The 20,100-nt window shown below is 54.8% G+C and overlaps 1 protein-coding gene and 1 long non-coding RNA gene across 11 annotated transcripts; one reads left to right on the plus strand and one right to left on the minus strand.

Annotated features, from left to right (window-relative positions):
- Window positions 1–1,722: 1,722 nt before the first annotated feature.
- LOC309842922 lies at window positions 1,723–9,084 on the minus strand. Its single transcript, XR_014299853.1, has 3 exons — window positions 6,427–9,084; window positions 6,063–6,139; window positions 1,723–1,822 (listed from the first exon to the last, which is right to left on the minus strand). It is a non-coding gene; the product is annotated as an uncharacterized lncRNA (long non-coding RNA).
- Window positions 3,804–18,341, plus strand: CELF3 (CUGBP Elav-like family member 3). Of its 10 annotated transcripts, none has more exons than XM_082687905.1 (14): window positions 3,804–3,880; window positions 4,635–4,740; window positions 5,888–5,970; window positions 11,105–11,153; window positions 11,568–11,696; window positions 11,834–11,913; window positions 12,754–12,897; window positions 13,072–13,213; window positions 13,465–13,614; window positions 13,973–14,038; window positions 14,290–14,436; window positions 14,705–14,848; window positions 15,507–15,644; window positions 17,331–18,341. In XM_082687905.1, exons 4-13 carry the CDS (start codon window positions 11,105–11,107, stop codon window positions 15,632–15,634), a joined length of 1,179 nt encoding a protein of 392 aa, XP_082544031.1. In that variant the 5' UTR covers window positions 3,804–3,880; window positions 4,635–4,740; window positions 5,888–5,970; the 3' UTR covers window positions 15,635–15,644; window positions 17,331–18,341. The 10 variants fall into 10 exon arrangements, 9 of the variants coding, with proteins under 9 accessions (XP_082544031.1, XP_082544033.1, XP_082544032.1 ...); XR_014299852.1 differs by lacking the exon at window positions 3,804–3,880 and adding an exon at window positions 16,585–16,646 and having other exon boundaries at window positions 3,887–4,740; XM_082687907.1 differs by lacking the exon at window positions 3,804–3,880 and having other exon boundaries at window positions 3,887–4,740; window positions 14,293–14,436.
- Window positions 18,342–20,100: the final 1,759 nt, after the last annotated feature.

Genomic DNA, 20,100 nt, shown 5'->3' on the forward strand with positions numbered 1-20,100 from the left:
AGAAACTAGGTCAGCATTTCGACCCTGGCCTTGGAGAGGGTCTCTCAGTGGTCTACCTCTATCCTTCTCAGCAAAGAGTGAAGGGAAGAAGTGAAAATGTGGACAGTTCCTAAGCCAGAAAAAAAAAAATAAATAAAACCCTGGAAGATAGATGAGGTGGTGAGCTACAGGTCTCTTCCCAGGAATCTCATCTAGGTTAGTAATCAATGTGGTTGTTTGTCTGGTTTTTAGGAGAAAGGGTTAGAAGAGAGGTAGATAAGCTGCCATCTGTCACAGTGATTTTTTCAGGCAGGAGCAGAGGTTAATCAGAGGTGATGGTTCCTGTTGGCCAAGACCTGTTTCTTCCCACCCCTCCAACCCCACAGAAGCTAGTGGGGGAACCTCTTAAACTGCACTATCCAGTAAGGTGAGTGTGAGCCACCTGTGCCTACTGAGCACTCAGATGTTGCTGGAATTGTCAGATGTGTTATTAAGTGTAAAATACACATTGGATTTTGAGCATGTAGTTTAAAAAAAGCAAAGTATCTTATGAATAATCTTTATACTGATGACAGGTTGAATATTTTGGACATATCATATAAACATTGAATAATATTGAGAATCTATAGTTAAATAAAATCTATTATTAGAAGTAATTTCACTTGTTTCTTTAGCTTTTTTTAATGTGGCTACTAGTAATTTAAGTTATATATATGGCTTGCCTTCTATTAAACAATGCTGGGCTGGACTGACAAATATATACATGTACACGGACACACACATGTGCACATACACACATGCATACGTAAATATGTAAAACTTTCTCCATCTTCCCACCCTGTGTATAAAATAAGTAATGTCCTTCTTTTGCTAGTCTGTCATCTTCTTGTACTTTGAGAATCAACCAAGCCTTTCTTGACTGAGCACTTCCCTTGGTCCAAGTACCACTATTTGGAAATAAGAGAGGCTACTTCTACTTACTTTTGTTTTCTCATAGCACCTCAGTCCTCACCTCTTACCTCTGTGTCTTACTTCTCCATCTGAGACAGCAGCCACTTTTGGGAAGGAAGATCAAACAATAGATTCTTTGTACAGTGTCATGGTTTCTGCAGCACGTGGCTTCACTCTGCTTTCATTTGGTGAGGCCAACAAGTATCTGGTGACTAGCCATTCTGCCTACATATACCGCCACTACCTTTTTCTCTTTGAAATATATCCCAATTATCCATTTTCTAAGAATCTAAAATCAGGAGTTGAGCTCTCCCTTTATAAAGTCAATAATCTTTTTATGTAGGGCAGCTTAGAACTGAGTGCAGAAGAATAAGAAGGAGGGGGAGCTTGGGGATGGTGGAAAGAGGAAAGACCTTGGAAGAAGTAAGCTTTGGAAGCCTCATTTCCTCCTGGAGAGCAACCTCCCAGAATGGGCCTCGGAGTCCTAGGGTTAACCCCCCAGAGTTATGTCACTGGGTAGAGATGTGCCCACAGTCACCCAGCAAGGATGCCCTGAAGCAAGCTCCCTCCTCTTCTCCCCTTAACTCTGCCTCTCCTTTCAGATAGAAACCTTCCATCTGGGGACCACAAACTAAGCAAAAGGCTGGAGGCATTTTGCTGCCTGCAGCTGTCTCCCCAGTTGCTGACTGGGAGGAGGAGGAAGGGGAGTTCATTATAATTCATTTTTGTAAATGTTTAATATTTCAATTAATGTGATTAGCCCCAAGCTTGAATGAGCAGCAGGGCGGCAGATCTGCTGACAAGACACAGAGTAACGAGATCAACAGGGCTATGGGGTCTTCCTAGGCTCCATCCTCAGAGGGTGTGATCTGTTTAGCATCTCCATAAATACCTAGATCAGATTAGGAGGCAAGAAAAGGAACAATGAGGGTGGAGTAGGGAGTGGAAAGTTGCTTTCCATGTGTGTTTGCACTCTTGGTTCCCTGGCACTGCCATGGTGTGTTCTGACCACCCAGTACTGGGTCCTCTACCATCTCCCTCCCATCTACCCCCGTGCCCATCTTAGGGGCCCACCTGGGAGGACCTGGGCATCCATATGATGAACTGTGATAATATTTGCACACACACACACACACACACACACACACACACTCAAACCCAGACTAAGGAAGGATGAAAGGTGGTCAACAGAGAATCAAAAGCAGTAGAAAGAAGGCCATCTATTACACAGTGCTCAAATAAAGGCACACAAGGAAGAAAGCCAGGCTTAACAACTCTTACCATTCCCAAGGGGAGCATATGATGTGGGGGTTAAACTCAGGACTGAGGAGCCGGACTTCCTGGGCTCCACCCTCATTAAGGCCTCTTTCTAACTCTATGATATAAGGCAAGCCATCTTATCTGTTGGTGCCTTGGTTCCCTCATCTTTATTTGGAAGTAATACTAGAACCTACATCATAGGGTGGTGCTGAGGGTTAAACACATTAGTAAATGTAAAGCATTTGGAAGAATTTCTGGGGCACCATGTCATCTAAGCGCCATTACTATTACTTCCCTTCCTAAAGAGAAGCTTGCCTGCTGTGATAGCTGAGGAATGGGGGTGGCAGGGATTCAGTTGGATGGATTTCAGAGACACCAGTGCCACTGTGGAGACATCAACCCCACTCTGGGGTGAAGAAGGGACTGACAGTAGATGGGGCATTCCACAAGGATTGCCCAGTCCAGGAGACTTGATGTCAGCAGGTACTCCCTGCACTGAAGGGTGCTGTGGGTGGGCCCAGTGCTCCCTTGAGATTACGGGGGAAACAAATCATCTGTAGAAGAAGAGTGGTTTAAGAGAGTAACGACCTCCAAATGTGCTCCCCCCATCCCTTTTTGCTACCTGGTTCACATTGAGAGTCCTACTCAAGGAACCTAACTAGGAAAAGGGAGCAAAGGGACGAGAAATTGTTGTGTGTTTTGGTTTTTTTTCTGCCCTAAACTGGAGTTTGCTAGTTGTGGTTCTTCCCCCTAAAGGAATCGGGTATTTGGTCTTATCAGAGGTTCTTTGCATCTACTGTTTATTCAAAAAATAATTATTAAGCAACTATGTATGAGCAAGACACTGTGCTAGACCCCAAACAGTAAAATGCTGAATTAAACGGTGCCCAATTCTTCAAGGAGCTTACAAGTGATAGCTCTCACAGTCGTCACTACCTCACCACCGCTGTCTCCCTGCCCACGCACTTACACACACAAACCACCCAGAGGGAGAGAAGGGGGCGTTGGCAAATGCCAGCAAGACATAGTTTTTCTTGGATCCTTTTCCGGAAAATACACAGTTCTCTCTCTGTGCTCATTTCACCCCGCTCTCTCCCCCACCCCCTTTCCATCTTTCCTCTCTGGGTCCTCTTCTGCCCTTTCCCCCAGACTCTGAGACCTGCTTCCCGCCCCATCTACCTCTCCCTCCACTCCCAACCTTCCCAACTCTTTCTATGACATTTTCTTTTCCCCAGATTCTTTCCTTTGCTCCCCACACTCAGTCTCCCCAGATGCCGGCTCCCCTCTCCTCCTCCCCCCTGCTCCCCTCTCCTGGGTCTTCGCTTCCAGCACCGGGGACAGCTCCAGCCCCCGGAACAATGGACCCCACTTTAGGGCTCCTCTATAAATTCTCCATCTTAGTGTCTTGCCCAGCTCGTGACTGGGGAGTAAGATGGGGGAAGGGTTATTATCAACAGCACCAGCTGCTCTTCTTGGGGTGGGAAGGGAGTCAGGGAGGAAGGAGATAGAAAGAGGGCGTGGCTCTTGTCTGTATTGTGCGTCCCTCTCCAGGGTAGAGAATTTGTATTCCACCCCTGAGACTGACATCACTGATGTCAGGGGAAAGGAGGTGGGAGTGGGGAGGGGGGTGTGGAGGGGGGAGGTTTTTGTTGAGGAGAGCGCGGCCGGAGAGCAGAGCTCCGGGACCCAGGTGACCGGGAAAGCAGGCAGCCCCAGCAGCGGGAGCAGCCAGCAGCAACCCAGGCCCAGGGACCAGGGTGGGGGTGGGAGGGGGGCTGAGGGGAGGACCTGAAGGGGGGCGGCAAGGCAAAAGGGACCCCCGGAGCCCTGCCGCCATCAGAGATCAAGCATCTGGCATCAGGGATCTTCGGACCCAGCAGAAGAATCAGCCACAGGGGAGGTGTCCTCCCGGGAAAGCCAACGAGAGCTCCACCTGCCCCACATCAGGAGTGCTCCCCCCCAACCCCGGGCGCTGCTGGCAACCTACCAGGCCCCTAACCCCTAAGCCTCCATCTCCATCACCCTCCTCAGGCCCTTTCCCTGACTCCAGCTCTTAACCCCCAGTTCCCAGCACCCCAGATACCACCCTAATCCTCCAGATCTTGAGCACAGTGACCCCCATTCTGGGATATTTGCCAGATCTCTGGGAGGGAGATCATTTGTTTGGGCTATGCCCCCTGGTGGCTTGACAGTGTCTGCCTAGACCCCTGACCCCTAGCCCTCAACTCCCTGGGCCTCCTTTGTGTGAAGAGCTGCCCCTCTGCTCAGCACTGTGGTTGGGGGCCAAAGGGAAAGCCAGCCCCGGCTGGGCCCCGGCCCCCACCACTTGCCTCCTTGCTGGGCAGCTCCCCCTGGCCTTTGGGCCTCTCCCTGTTCCCCTCGGCCCCTCCTCCTGGGCCGCCCCAATGAAGGAGCCGGATGCCATCAAGCTGTTTGTGGGGCAGATCCCGAGGCACCTGGAGGAAAAGGACCTGAAGCCCATCTTCGAACAGTTTGGTCGGATCTTCGAGCTGACTGTCATCAAGGACAAGTACACCGGGCTGCACAAGGGTGAGGGGTCAGGCCAGGCTGGAGAGATGCCAGGGGTGGGAGGGGAGGCTGGGAGGAGGGGAAGCCAGTCTGGAGGGCTGGAGTAGCTGGAAAGGGCCAATGTGGAAGGAAAGAGTTCAGGGGCTAAGGAGTGGATGGAGGAGCTGCAAGAGAACAGCCAGGGTGAGCGGGGACTCGGATGCAGGCCTTAGGATGGCCTCTTTAGGGGAAGAGTTTGGAGGGGATGCAGAGATGTGGACTCCAGAGATGAGAGGGTGATGTCGTGGATGAACTCAAAGGAGGATGGAGGACCAAGAGATCTGGTTTGGGAGATAAGGAGCCAGCAGGGGTGTGTGTGTGTGTGTGTGTGTGTGTGCGTGCATGTGTGTGTGTGTGTGCGTGTGTGTACACTCGCCTGGGAATCTTAGTAGGTCTCAGGCTCTATTGAGGTGGGGGTCACCCTGGCAAGAGTGGACATGGACTGGGCAGGGCAGCTCTAGGACCTGAGAAGCAGGGTGTGGAGGACAGAGACTGGTGTAGATCTGGGAAGTGTGGGGGCGGGAACTTGAGAGAGGCTGGCCAAGAGGCATTCCTTGGGCCTGTCCAAGGGCTGTGCACTCTTGCTAAGCAGGGTCAGGCCCCGGTCAGGACTTGGAGAGCTCCAGGCACTGTGGGTGGGGGTGGGGGGCCCACTGCCTCCCCTGTCAACTGGCCGAGGGACTTGCAGTGAACTGCTCTCCCTTTTCCTTCTCCTTTATCCCACTTTTCACCCTCCACCTGCCTCCCACAGAGTTGGAGAGAGATGAGGAAATAGGGAAAATGGGAGAGGAGAAGGGTGATGGGAACCAAGATGGAGGGAGGTAGAGGCAAAGGAGAAGGTGAAAAGAGGCCAGCAAAGGAAGAGAGAAACCACACCGCACACACTTGTCTGGCAACCACATGCCCCTTCTCCCCCCACACAAAGCCCCCTCTCCCAACGACTCAGCCCAGAGACTCCCTGGGGCAAAATGTCTGGCCCCTCTCAGACACCTTCCCACTCCAGCAGCCAGAGAGGGGCAAGAAGAGACAAGCCTCCCAGTCCTCAGTGTCATGGCTGGGGGGATCCTTTTAGGGAGGGGATATCAGGGACTCACCCCCACCCGGTCTCTCTGCCCCTGCCCCTCCTCAGGATGTGCCTTCCTGACATACTGTGCCCGCGATTCAGCCCTGAAGGCCCAGAGCGCCCTGCACGAACAGAAGACGCTTCCAGGGGTGAGTCCCATATTCATAGGGCACTCCTGAAAAGGGTGCTAGAAGGGGCAGGGGGCTCACCACCTTTCTGAGACACAGAACTCATTTCCTACCTCCTCTCATCACCAGGAGGCCCCCCTCTCCTTCTAACAGCCCTCTTTCTTGCTGGAGATGCATTCATTTCTTCTACCTGGAGAGAAGGAAGACAGCGGTTAGCAGAGCAAATGTGACCTTTGTAAAGAGCAGGTGCAGCCCCTTCTCCACTTCCCAGCCTGCTCATGGGACAACACTTAGAGAGCTTAGCTGGTTGTGAGGCATGGGGAGAGACTCCGGATACCAAGTGTGTGGCAAAGTAAGCAGGAGGCACCCAGGCACTCTTTTGTGGCTCTGGGGATGGAATGTCTGACTGTGACCGGGACAGTGGGTACCTGCTGGACTAGCATCTCTGTGCGGGCTTCTGTGCTCTCAAAGACTCACCTCGTGTCTCCTAGGAAGAGCTTTGGGCATCAAGGTGGAGCAGAGCCCTGGGGGGCATGGGCTGGGGCAAGCAAGGGCAGGGGCAGACATCAAGTCTGACCCCCAAAGTGTGCCCAGGTCGGCAGGGGTGCCCTCCGGCATGGCCTCTCTCCTGAAAAGTCAGAGCTCCTTTTCTCTTCTTCTGAGATAGCAGTGCAGATTGTCCCAGGCCTGGGCTGGCAGGGATAGAGAATCTCAGGCTGCCTCCTGCCATGCAGCCTGGGGGGAAAGGTTGTGCGATTCTATTCCCATGTCTGTGTGCTTCTGTTGCCTCGCACCCCCTGAGCCCCAGGAAGTAATTCTGAGAGCTTACCCCATCCATCCCTCAGGCAAACATTTGCTGAGCCCGGCCTGGGTGCTGGAGCCTCTACCCTTCCCCTATGTGGGGCATGGAGAAAAAGGCTGATTCTCCATTCCTTCCTGGGAGGGAAGTAGACAAAACAGATGGGCAAAGAGGGTGGGGGCATCCAGGAAAATCAGAACTGCTTCAGTCACTCCCAACTTCAAACCTTCAGTAGGTCCGTGAGCCATTCCCTCTGTGGCCCTCACCCCTTAAATGCAGCTAAGAGAGCAAATCCCACAGTCAGACTGGCTTTCTCCCCTCCGTCTCGTCCTAGTTGGTGGCAAGGCACCGGAACAGCCCTGGCCTATGGCATTAAGGATCTGTGTGTGTTCGTGTGTGTTCGTGTGTGTATGTGTGTGTGTGTGTGCGCGCACGGTTGTGAGAGAGAGAGAGAGAGAGAGAGCAGGCTTGGGATCCGGGGAGCCTGCGTGTGCGCATACATGTGCACATGTGTGCACGTGTGCCCTCCAGCCTGGCTGCGTGGGTGTGGGCACACTCTTCCCTGGGAAGCCTGGTTTCCATCACGTCACATTCCAACTTTCCTTTCTTTCCTTTCCTCTGTGGAGACTCCTGACAATTCAATAGTTTTCATCTTAGTCACAACGTGTCTTCTTTTCCTGCCGTCTTCCTAGCCAGGGACCTGGCCTGGGTCTGCCCCCTCCAGCTGTCTGTGAGCTCCGGCAGGGCTCTGACTGACAGGGTGCAGAAGGTCTCTGCCCCCACTTCCTGGAAAAAAATATAGGCCCAGGGTGGCAGGTGAGGGAAGAGGGCATCTGGTTAATGATTGTCTAGCCCCGCCCCTGAGTGAGCTCCCAGGTGACACTGAGGCCTCCACTTGGGCCTTTGCCTCCAGACAGGATCCAGATTGGCCTGACAGAGCCTCTAGTAGGAAATGGAGGGGGGAGATCCTATCCTCCAAGGGTACCCTTGTGCTGGGGGCTTGGGGCATCTAGGGGAGCAGATGTCTATGTCCAGGCTCTGCCTGACCCTTTGTATCCCCCAGGTCTTTTTCTCTGCCACCTGCGTTCCTGGCAGCATTGTTTCCTCAAATAGTCGTTCAGTGTGTGTGTGTGTGTGTGTGTACGTGCGCACGCATGCCTGTTTAGTGCATCCCCTCTGTGGGAAGTTTTTCCTGCTGTCTAACCTCCCTCCACACCCTCCTAATACAAGCTTTTTTTTTTTTTTTTTTTTTTTTTAAGATTTTATGTTTAAGTAATCTCTACTCCCAATGTGGGCCTCGAACTCACAACCCCAAGATCAAGAGTCACATGCTCTACCGACTGAGGCAGCCAGGTGCCCCAATATAGGCTCTTTTTTAATGGGAGCATTTAGCTCTCTCTCCTTCCTCCCCATCTCTGTCACCCCGAAATCTGCACGGTCCCGCTATATTAGGGTGATACTTCAGCTGCAGAGGAAGAATGGAGGCTGGACCTGTGGCTGTCAAGCCCCATTTCCTTTTCTCTCCCCTGAGTGTTCCCAGGACAGGCTCTGCCCAAGGCCTGTGGATTCTTCCTACAGGAGGGTGTGGCCTCCTGGAGGTGGTGGTGGGAGGAACTAATTCTGCCTAGCCTGCCCTACGCCCTCTCTTTAGGCTGAAGTCCCACTCTGGGGCTATGGGCCCTGCCTGTTGGCTCGCTGTTGGGCCAGTGAATTGGGGCCCCGTGGAAAGGATCCATGTGTGGTCTGGGACACCGGGTGGAAGGGAGTCAGGAGCCAGGGGTGGCAGAGAAGAAGGCCTGTGTCCTCTGGAGAATGAGATTTTCTGGAAATAGGAGCTCTTGCTGGAAGTGAGGTCTTTGCTATTGGTGAGAAGGATAAGGGCCTTATGAGTGACCAAGTCAGTGGGGGAGCAGTCTGAGTGAGTATAAATAGCCTCCTCTTCTTTGGGAGGCCCTCAGGAGGGCTTATCACCTGGCTGGTGGTGGTTAGGGAAGAGAGGCACCCGAGCCTGGGTTGCCAGGTAAACAGGGCCCAGCTGGACTCAGGGGAGGGGGCAGGTGTGCCCGAGCTGAGCTAACAAAGACCGAGCTTCCCACAGGAAGTGCCAGGCCAAGAAGGAGCGCCTGGGCATGGGTTGGGGGGGGTGCTCTGAGGGAGGCTGTGTTGGGGACCTTCTGTCAACGTGACCTGTGCGGCACACAGCCAGTGTGTCTTTGTGTGAATCCCTATCAGCTGTGGATATTTACTGAGGTGCTATTTCTGTGCCTGGGAGCCCGTGCAGTAAGGGAATGGCATCCTTTCTTTCTGGGTCTCAGGTTCCCCGCCTTTGCCTAGAACCTCAGATCCCTAGGGGCATTTTGGGAAAGGGATACTGTCAACTCAAGAATTCCCTGATGCTGTGGAAAGACCCTGGTGTGGAGTCTACGTCTTCTGTAGGAGGTGTGGCTGGGGCTAAGGTGCCTGTGTGGCCCTTTACAGCTTTACAGCGTGCAAAACTGAGCGCCCTGGGTGTCTAACCCCCACTCCCGCCCCCCACATCTCTCTCTCTCTCTTACACACACATGTGCGTGTGCACACACACAGACACACACACACACATGCAGGTGCAAGCTCCTGAGGAGATTGAAACTCGAAGGGATAATCCCAGATTGGTGGAGGATAAAGCTGGGGGCAGATTGGCTGGAGGATTTGGGTGACTGTTACCCACCTCCCCCCAGCCAGCTGCTCTTGGATCCATAAATGGGGGTGGGTCAGGACAGGGGTGTCCGCCAAGGTGCGGCTTAGGTTTGATCCAGGCCTGGGCTCCCTCACCAGCAGAGTCCTGTCGCACTGACTGGAATGGCTGGATACCAGGATGGAGGGTCTATGTGTGAAAAGGGTCAAGGGGCCCACTACCAGTCCTGTACTTCTCTGTGTGAAGTGATGACACACGAGATCCCCAAAGGCTGGAATACTAGAGCTGAGGGGAACCTGATTCACCACCATCTGATCTGCCCCACTGTTTTACAGAGGAGAATATTAAGGTCCTGAGGAGAGAAGTGACTTGTCCAAGGTCACCCAGCTAGTGAGTGGCAGGGCTAGTCCCTGAACCTGGATCTCCTGACCCCCAGTCCAGTGCCTTTCCTGAGGATACCCGTAGCTCCCCTCAGAGTGTCAACAAATGGTTTCTTTTGTTTTATATTTTTGGTTACTGGAGCTAGGATAGCCCCTCAGTAGCAAAATATTTTCAGACACTAAATACTGAGTCCTTCCCCTCCCTCCAGTTCTGAAGATGCCCCCTGCCCCCAGTGAAGGAAATCAACCTGCAGAAGTCATTGCTAAGTCCCCTCACCAGGCAAGATCATGGAGGGGGGAACTGAGGGGTGTCTGCATTTCCACTGGAGACCGAACAAAGGGAGATGCTGCAGGAGTGAAGAGAAGGGAGAGCTCTGGAGGACTTCAGGGTACAGGGAGAATGTCAAAAGAGCATGGGACAGCAGTTCTTCCTTCGGAGCCCTCTCAGCTGTGAGACACCAAGGATTTGACCTGGAGGAGGAAGGCTGAGGAAGAAGGGACAGTGTGGCCCCTGCAGAGCCTGCTCAGCACGAATCAGGAAGCTTGTCCTGGGCCCCTCCCCCACCTCCCAGCCCCCTCCAAATCCTCCACCCCCAGCATACCCTGTTCTCACCCCCCCCCCACTCCTTCTCCGGGTGTGTGGAGCAGCAGAAGTGATGACGTCACCACGGTCGCCAGGGCGACGGGAGGGATAAATCAGGCTGAGTGGGCGGTTGCCATGGCGCGCATTCTCCCGTTGCCACGGAGACTGGGCATCTGCTCCCTTTGTGCTGCCCGAGTGCCTTCCCCCTGGGGTCAAGGGGTGTAGGGGGGCAGATAGAGAAGCAGACACACCTCTGGGGTCAGAAGGAAGTCAGGGTGTTCCTGGGTCGATAGTCTTCCTTGGGGCTGCTCACTGGAGAGGCCTGTCTTGCCCCTACTTTGTAAAATTGAGGCAGCTCTTGCTGAATAGCCCCTTGGTTGGGCTCCATCTGGGGAGCCAGGTCCTATGGGAAGTTCCATTCTCCCCCTAAAGAGAGCATCACTTGTCCCTGGTCAAGTTACCTGGGGCTTCACCAGGGCCTGGAGTGGGCCCAGGAGCATCCTCCTAGACATCCTGACCTCCCACTGCCTCTAATCTCCCCGGGTCCTAATCCTAAACAAGATTAGGCCCATCCCTCCCTTCCCATCATCGGTTTAGAGTTTAGGGCCTGGGGCTTGCTTCCTCTAGCCTCTCTGCAGGTCCCAGCCTGGGGGTGAGGGGTGGCTCTTATCGGGTTCAGAGGAGGTCCCCAGCAGTTGCCTTCTCTTCTCTCCTTTTAGATGAACAGGCCGATCCAGGTCAAGCCAGCCGACAGCGAGAGCCGAGGAGGTAGGTTCTGTACCCTTGGACTTGGGACTTAGGCCCAGGGCTTAGAGTAACTGAGGGACAGCCTCTCTTGAGGAAGGAAATATGAGAATTCCAAAGGGTTCCTGGTCAAGGTGTGGGTTGTTGTCAAAGGGGATGTCATCTAGCCCATTGTAGAGATGGCCAAACTAAAGCCCAGAGGAAAGGGCAAGCCCTTCAGAACTGTGCTGAGCACCCTATGTAACTGTATCCCACTTCCCCCCAAATCACTGGCATCACTGCTAGTAGCCTTAGTCTCAGGATAAGGGGAGTGCCTGGAGCTCCAGGGAGTTGCCAAAGGTGAAGGGCAGGATTTGTGCCTGTCCTGGCGGGCATAGAGTGGGGGAAAGTAGCCAGGGAGCCCTGAACATGCCCCTTGTCCTGTGCCTTACCCCCCAGAAGACCGGAAGCTCTTTGTGGGGATGCTAGGGAAGCAGCAGACAGATGAGGACGTCAGGAAGATGTTCGAGCCTTTTGGGACCATAGACGAGTGCACTGTGCTCCGGGGGCCAGATGGCACCAGCAAAGGTACCCAGTGGCTCCCCTTCCCCAGCCGGGCCCTCTGGCCTTTCTGCTCCTTTCCCCCTGGCTCCCTGGCGACAGGAGCATTGGGGGCCCTTGAGGGTGAGCACTCACCCTTTCCTCCTTGCTCTTGGATGCTGTAGGCTGCGCCTTTGTCAAGTTCCAGACCCACGCGGAGGCCCAGGCGGCCATCAACACCCTTCACAGCAGCCGGACCCTGCCGGTGAGCACCCCCACATTCACATTTCAGATGACATCCCCCCACCTCTGACCCCTCACCTCAAGTCCACAGGTCTTGCCCTCCTCTCCAGCCTCCTTCACTCCTCAGCCTCTCCATCTCCTGTCTCTTCGCCCACCTTCCTGTACACCCCACCTTCCCTGGCTGGGCATCGGAACACTTGCTTAGAGGCCCCATATGCCCTGGCCAACTGACTGTGCTCGTGGGGGGCTCTCCAGCAGAGTGTGTTTCTCTGATGGACCTAGCTGACTCTGAAGCTCCCTCAGCAGAGGCTGGGCAAGCGATTAGCTGGGCCTTGGCCGAGAGAGGATGCACCCCTAAATAGAGAATTGCATTCTAGAGTCCAGAATTCTATAAAATCTCCGCACATGTTCCTTGGGTTTGGTTTTGATTTAGCTCGAGGTGGTATTAAAATTTGAGGCTTCATGCTCTGAGCATACCACAAGGGTCAGGGGTGGGGGTGGGCATCGTGGTGTGGGGACTGGGGCAGCTAGATGGGATGACCAGGCTGAGATTAAATATTGGCTGGGGATGATTTCCAGCTCGGAATCCTTACAAAGCCAGAGGCACCCTTCTGATTTCAATAGGCTATTCCCTTTCCAAACACGTGCCTTCGAGTTCCTCAACTTTTTGTAGCCTCTCGCCCATCCCAGCACAGGGGGAAGCTGGGATGAAAATCTTCCCATTGGACAAAGGCGCCCTGATGGCTGTCCTCCCCAGGAGGCCAAGCCTGGAGGGATGGAACCGAGGCCGGGCCTTGAGGGTTCTGAGCAGGAGAGGTCCCAACTCCTCTGTCCCTCTAACCGCCACGTGGCCCCTGCCCAGGGTGCCTCATCCAGCCTGGTGGTGAAGTTTGCCGACACGGAGAAGGAGCGAGGTCTCCGCCGCATGCAGCAGGTGGCTACCCAGCTGGGCATGTTCAGCCCCATCGCCCTGCAGTTTGGAGCCTACAGCGCCTACACCCAGGCCGTGAGCACTGACCCCGGGGGCCTGGGCTGGGCCCCTCCCCGCCGCCTCCTGGCCTCCAGGATCTGCCCCCACCCTTCTAGTGCCACGGTCCATGGCTGGGAGGGGAGCCAGGCTGGGCATGGGGGTGGGGGTGGCAGGACCCGGCCCCACTGTCCTCTCCTCCCCTCCCTCCAGCTGATGCAGCAACAGGCAGCCCTGGTGGCGGCTCACAGTGCCTACCTCAGCCCCATGGCCACCATGGCCGCCGTGCAGATGCAGCACATGGCCGCCATCAATGCCAATGGCCTCATTGCCACCCCCATCACCCCATCCTCAGGTAAAGCCCAGGGTAGGCAGGCCGGGCTGGGCTGGGCACAAGTGGGACAGGTCGGTGTGTATGTGGCGGGGAGGGGACATAGGGCACTGCTCAGGGAAGCCAGAGGGCCTGAGAGGGACTCAGGGGCAATAGAGTGGCCTGCTTCCTCCCTAATGCCTGCAGCCTTGCTGACTGGTTCTCTGTGTTTGTGTGTGTGTGTGTGTGTGTGTGTCTGCTCCTCTGCTCTGTCTCTGTCGCTTTCTCCTCCCCAGGAACAAGCACCCCTCCTGCCATCGCCGCCACGCCCGTCTCGGCAATCCCTGCTGCCCTGGGCGTCAACGGCTACAGCCCGGTGCCCACCCAGCCCACCGGGCAACCTGCCCCTGATGCTCTGTATCCCAACGGGGTTCACCCCTACCCAGGTGGGGGTCTCTGCCTGCCCCCCTCCCTCCCCAGCAGCTATCAAAGCCACCGCTCCCAATGCCCACAGACAGCTGTGGTGCACCCTCCCTCTGCAGGCCTCAGGGTCATAAGGTGCTTTCTCTGCTCTGGCATCCTTGGGCTCAGAGGCTCCTGCCCATTCGCAGCCAGGGAAGCTGAGGTTTAGAGAAGTCCAGGGTCGCACAGGCAGTCAGACTCCACGCTCTGCGCTCTTCCCACCACCCTGTGCCTTTGCGCGCTATCCTGTCACACCCGTGCCCCGGGAGGCTGTGTTCCCCCCCCTGCCTGGCCTTTGCTCTGCGTCCTCCCCCACCTCACAGTTGGTGCTGCTCTCCCCAGCCCAGAGCCCTGCGGCACCTGTGGACCCCCTGCAGCAGGCCTACGCGGGGATGCAGCACTACACAGGTGAGGAGCCCATGGCCCATGATAGGAGGGACAGCGAGGGAGAGAAGCTGGTCTTCCAGGCACCCTGCCCTGCCAGCCACCCCCTGGGGCTTCCTGATGGGTCCCATGGGTCCTACGTTAGGGGTAGTATACCCAGAGTTCAAGGGCTGGTCTGGGCTAGGCGAAGGGAGACAGGGCTGGCCAGAGGGCCCCAGGGGCTAGGGGAGTTCCGAGACCCCCACTAGCTCTCCGTTCTCCCACCGCCCCCTCAGCAGCCTACCCAGCAGCCTACAGCCTGGTCGCACCTGCGTTCCCGCAGCCTCCCCCAACCCTGGTCGCCCAGCAGCCCCCACCTCCTCCCCAGCAGCAGCAGCAGCAGCAACAGCAGCAGCAACAGCAGCAGCAGCAGCAACGGGAAGGTGCGGCCTGGGCGCCCTTCTCCTGGGCCAGAGCCTTCAGGGAGAGGAGCGCCCTGGTCCTGGGCTGGGAACTCCCTGTTGCCTGCTCCAAGCCTGACTCTGGCCCTATGTGTGGGAAGAAAACGAGTGGGGCTGAGGTGTCTGGTGCCCTGGCCTGCATGTGGGGGCTGGGATGGGAGGGTCCCCCTGCCAGGGCCTGCTTTCCTTGGGGCCTTTGCCCTGTGTTTCCCAATTCCTGAGCTCTTCCTCTGTGTCTGCTGCCATCTAGGCCCTGACGGCTGCAACATCTTCATCTACCACCTGCCCCAGGAGTTCACGGACTCAGAGATCCTCCAGATGTTCGTCCCCTTCGGCCATGTCATCTCAGCCAAAGTCTTTGTTGACCGGGCCACCAATCAGAGCAAGTGTTTTGGTAAGACTGTGGTGATCCAAAAGACAGTACAGTTTTGCCAAACTCCAAATATGGATAAGGTCTGAGACATTTAAAGGCATTCATGGTCACAGTGGGCCCAAATTTTGAAATCCAGATTATCCAAGGTCAGAAGGAACCTTTCTTACACCCTGCTATCTAGCTCTTCCTCCAAAACCTGCAACTCCGCCTTTCCTCCTTGAGCACTGGTCAAATTCATGCTCCCCAAAGTCTGGAAGAGTCTCAGGAACGGGATGTTTGGTTTTCAAAAGGAAAATTTGGGGAGTGAGGTCTTTTGCCTTCATGTCTTTGAAAAGTTGCTTCAGGGGAGAAGGAGCCTTGTCCTCCCTGCTTGAGAAGTCACAAAGGGCCAGAAGTGGTCTGTGTTTTCAGAAGGCAGGCTCAGAGTTATCCAGGCTGAGGAAGGGGCTGCCCTTCAGAGAGTGCTGAAAAGAATGTCCAAGAGCATGTTGAGTGGCTGCACTGCGTTTCCTCAGCCTGTCAGTCAGCTGCTCCCCATCAAATGCCTGCTGTGTGCCAGGCCCTCAGGTTCCCAGGAGGAAGGGAGCTGGGGAAGCCGGGAACCAAGGAGCAGGTTCTGGCCCTAAGCACAGGCAAGTGAGGTGGGGTTGGGCTGGGCCTTATGCCCCTCTCACCTCAGGCTTTGTGAGTTTCGACAATCCAGCCAGTGCCCAGGCTGCCATCCAGGCCATGAACGGTTTCCAGATTGGCATGAAGCGCCTCAAAGTCCAGCTAAAGCGGCCTAAGGATGCCAACCGGCCCTACTGAGGGCCCCCAGGTGGGTCTTGCTCCCATCCTGTGACCTCTTCAACTCCCTCACACTGAAGCCAGGGCCCTCACTTGGAATGCCCCCACCCCACGCTCCCCTAGCCTCAGGGATGCCCACCCTACCCCGCCTGACTCTGTGCACTTGAAGCTGGGGTCTGGTATAGTTCCTTCTGCTGTCACCCTTTCAGTCACTTTCTGCTGTCACCTTTCAGTCACCTGAGTCATTCTGTCTCTCTCTCTCACACACACATATATACACCTGTGTGTGTGAGTGTACACACACACACACACACACACACACACACACACACACACACTGTGACCCCAGAGAGAGCCAAGTCTGTCTAGATCTGTGTCCACTTCCCAGGTCTTCCTCAGAATTTGGTGTCATTTGTCTGGTCAGTGTCTATGTGTTTGTGTGTGTCTCTCTTATTCGTTTTCCTTTGGGTCAGAGTGGAATTAGAGGAGTAGAGTTGGAGAAGTAAGGGGGCTGGTGTAGGATACTGGAGGGTTCTACAATCGTGGCTCCTGGAATATCTATCCTCCTGAGAGGTGGGGACATTAGACCCTCAGCACCCTGGACCCCACGTAGTATAGACCCTGGGCTCTTGTGCAATATAGACCCATGGGGCAGTGCAGAGTGCACAGAACAGACTGGGGGAAGTCCAAGTTTCAGGCCTCCCAGGAGCAGCTTTGGTTTAGGTGGAGGCGGCTAAAATGCTGGACTGCCCGAATTTCACAAAATGGGTCCCCTCCACCCAACTGCCATCACCACCTTAGCCTCGTGGCCACAGAGCTGTGAGCTTTGGTGACTTTTGTGTTTGTTTAATCTCCTTTGGACCAAACCCCCGAAAAAACACAACCCAAGAACAATACCCACATTTTCTGTTTCTCCCCCTTTCCCCCCAATCCTGGCTGCTTAACTCCCCCCACCCTGGGGGCCCCCCCAGCCCAGGGCCCGTGTCCATTGTCGGCCGAAGCCCCCATCCCCGGACCCCTGCTCCGGGCCCCTGTAAGTTGCATGGAACGAGCGTGTTGTCTTTGGAGCCGATTGTTTGTTCTTTGGGGAGGGGGCCGCGGAGGGAAGCGCCCCTCAGCCCAGGGTCAGGGCCGGGGGCAGCTCGCGGGACGTGCTTGGTCAACAGTGGTTGGTGACTGTGGTCTGTGTTCTGTGCATTTCTCTCTTGCTTTCTTTGTTCCTTTCTGAAAAGGAATGAGAGCACTCTCTAGGGTCTGGGGGTCTCAGCCCCCAAGTCTGCAGCCCTAAGCCCCATTCCAGGTCCTAGCCTGGCCGCCTTGCTCTTCCTCCAGGTGTCTGTCTGTCCACTGCCCCTTCTCCTTTCTCTTAGCTATCTCTGCCTGCCTGCCTGTTGTCTCACTCCTTTGCTTTGTCCCCTCCAGTCCCTGTCTGTCTTCCAGCCTTTCTTTCTCTCACGGGCTGTGTAAATACCTCCTCCTGAATACCCTTTGGTTTCCTGTATCATGGGCCCTCTCCCTCCCATCTCCTCCATCACTGTCCCTCGTCCAACAGCTGGGGGGCTGTCTGGACTGAGGCCTTTCTGATGACCTGCTTTCCCCAAGCTTTCCCCATCCTCTCCTGCGTCAGCCAGCCCAGCTACCTCTTCTTTGGCAGGGCCTGTGACCTGCATTGGCTGTGCCTTCCCTACAGCTTCACTCATGTCTCCTTACTTCACAGGTCTGGAGACACCAGAGGAAGGGGCACCACACCCCTCTCCCCACGTCTGGTCCCAGCCCTCTCTGCACACCTGCCCGGGGCCTCGATGGGGCTCTGGGGGCAAAAGCTGCTTCACAGCCCTGGGGGAACAGGACACCGGCCCACTCCCACTACCCTGCCCCTCCTGAAGGGCCTATTTCCTCCCAGGTTCCCTTTTGGCCTTTGTGAGGGAGCAAGGGACAGGCTCAAAGGCTCCGGGCTATCTGCCTTCTGCTGGGGTTCCTGTGGTGACCTTCTGTGCCCAGCTTTCGCACTTGCCTCCCCCACCAGCGGGCCTGTGGCCCCCGGGAGGACAGAGGGGCCTCCCATAAGCTCCCCACCTCACCTTCACCCCAGCCTCTTCCCCACATTAGGGGTTTCTCCGAAGCTGGTTCTCACACTCCCTGCCACCCTCAGCTAGAGGTAGGATATCCCTGAACCCTGGGCTCCCAGCCCTAAAACTCACTGCCTCCCCCATGGGCCCCCTCTAAGGAGGGTATGGGGGAGCCCTGAGGGCTGCCTCTCCACCAGTCAGCCACAGAGACCCTCCTCCTTTCATGAGGAAAAGACCTCCCCCGAAACCCCTAAAAATGTTTACAGTCTCTGCTGGTCCCCTCCGTGTAAATACCACTACCACCCGTGCGTTATCCAGCCCGGCCTGGCCCGGACGCTGCCATCTCTCTTTCTGGGAGTTTAGACAATGTTTCCCTTGGATTTTTTCTCTCTCTTGATTTCTCCCTTTGCTTTGGGGGTAATTGGGTATATGGGAGGAGGGGTGTGGGGAGGGGTTACAGGGGTTTATTACCTGATCATTTTCTTTAGGAAGAAGTTTTAGGGGAAAAAAATGGGCGGTGGGGGGTGGGAGTGGTAAGGGGAGACTGGGGAGTCCGTTTCAGACACTTCTCTATGCTTAACTTATTTATTTATTGCATTTTACTTTTAAAGAGTTGGTCTTTTCTGTCTAAATAAAGAAAAAAGTTTAAAAGCATCAAATAAGAGTCTTGGAAAGTTGAGGGTAGGGGATTTTGTGCACTGGGGAGGGGACAAAGGTGGGTGGAGGGGAAGTTTGGGAGAGAGACCTGTCAGGAGGGTCTAAGACCTTTGAGCTGGTCCAGGTCTTGACCATAGCTCCATGATCCCATTCTTCCACCCTTCCTTGGGGCTTAATCCTGGAATGCTCTGCAGCACTAGGCACAGAGGGAAGAAAGCAGGTCAGCAGGCCTTTCTTGTATCTAGCCCTGTCCCCCCCGAAGGCTGGGGACTTGAGTCTCACATTCCTGGTCTCCATTTCTCCCTTGTTTGTGGGAGTGAGCTGTCCCTGCACCCATCAGTGGGATCCAGGGAGCTACGATTTTGCTCTGTGATTCTGTTACAGGCCCTTTATGTACATTTCCTCCCTTAACCTCCCAACAACTCTGTGAGGCAGGATATAATTTTATAGACAGGTTAAATAAAAAGGGCTTGGGAGGGTAACTAACTTACCCAGAATCACAAAGCTACTAAGGGATGGCTGCAGGAAGGAGGCCCAATATGTCAGACTCCAAAGCCCATGATTCTCTCATCGGGCAGGCCCCATTACCCGTTCTTTGACCCAAAACAGAGATCCCAACAAGTACCAAGCAGGCTGCGGCAGTGAGTCCCATCACGCAGAAGGTGGACTGCGTAAGCCCTGAGGTCCCTCTGCTTTGGGTCTTCTTTTGATTCTTCTCTGTGAACTGCCTTAGGGTTGGGTTCAGGGGGCTCACATGGGCTCACACAGGAGTAGTGTGTGACTTCACAGCATCTCGGCCACTTGATTTTAGCAGCAACCTGCTATCCCACCCTCATTATGCTCCCTACTTTAAACTTGCTTACCTTCCAGCCCAGCCAGCCTTAGGCCAGGGTTGTCCCAGCTGAGCACATGGATGTGGCTCCTCACCACCCACCCCCACATTGGCCCCATACTTTGGCCTTCTCTTAAACTGCTCCAAACTAGTAAAAGTAGTAAAAAGAGAAGCAACGTGTGAAGTACAATAGAAACATATCTGGATATTCTTTCAGGGAAAAGAGTCTCTTAGCTTGGCAGAGATCAGGGATGGGGCCTTACTCAGAAGAGAATCAGGCAGGAACATCTGAAATCTCGAATATATAGGTGTGTGTGTGTGTGTGTGTGTGTGTGTGTTCACAGACAGGCAGAAGTGTGTGTAAGGACAGCAGGAGTTGGTATCAACACCAGGAATTCTCCCTTGAAGTGACTCGCTTGTGTCCTCACCACAGTTTCTGGGTCAGGACAGAAAGATGGAAGGTAAATTTTAGACCAAAGAGCGTCTCCCAAAGTGTTATACTGGTGGGTTCTCGTAGGATGGAGGAGAGGGGAGGCAAAAGACTCCAAAATCTCCTCCTCCTGGTATCCTCGCTGATCACAGGCAGCCCCTTGACAAACACTGAAGACTACTTATTGTCATTGCTCACGGCTGTGTCCCTCCCTGCAAGACTGCCGTCACATTTTCTCCGGGGAAGCAGCAGATACAAGTGAAGTTGAAGGATGAAGAGGGAAACACAAGGGCAGTCTTTTGGGGGACAGGAAGCATTTTGGGGCAGGGATTCTCCAGGTCCTTTTTTTTTTTTTTTTTAAGATTTTATTTATTCATTTGACAGAGATCACAAGCAGGCAGAGAGGCAGGCAGAGAGAGAGGAAGGAAGCAGGCTCCCTGCTGAGCAGAGAGCCTGATGTGGGGCTTGATCCCAGGACCCTGGGATCATGACTGGAGCT

Source organism: Mustela nivalis (assembly GCF_964662115.1).
Source record: "Mustela nivalis genome assembly, chromosome: 10".
Classification (NCBI taxonomy): domain Eukaryota; kingdom Metazoa; phylum Chordata; class Mammalia; order Carnivora; family Mustelidae; genus Mustela; species Mustela nivalis.

Bases quoted from the DNA above. Each gene is read 5' to 3' on its own strand.
- CELF3 (XM_082687904.1), top strand. From the start codon at position 4,596: ATGAAGGAGCCGGATGCCATCAAGCTGTTTGTGGGGCAGATCCCGAGG. The intron at 11,697-11,833 runs GTACCCAGTGGC...TGGATGCTGTAG, and splicing joins GCCAGATGGCACCAGCAAAG to GCTGCGCCTTTGTCAAGTTC. The intron at 13,615-13,972 runs GTGGGGGTCTCT...TGCTCTCCCCAG, and splicing joins CGGGGTTCACCCCTACCCAG to CCCAGAGCCCTGCGGCACCT.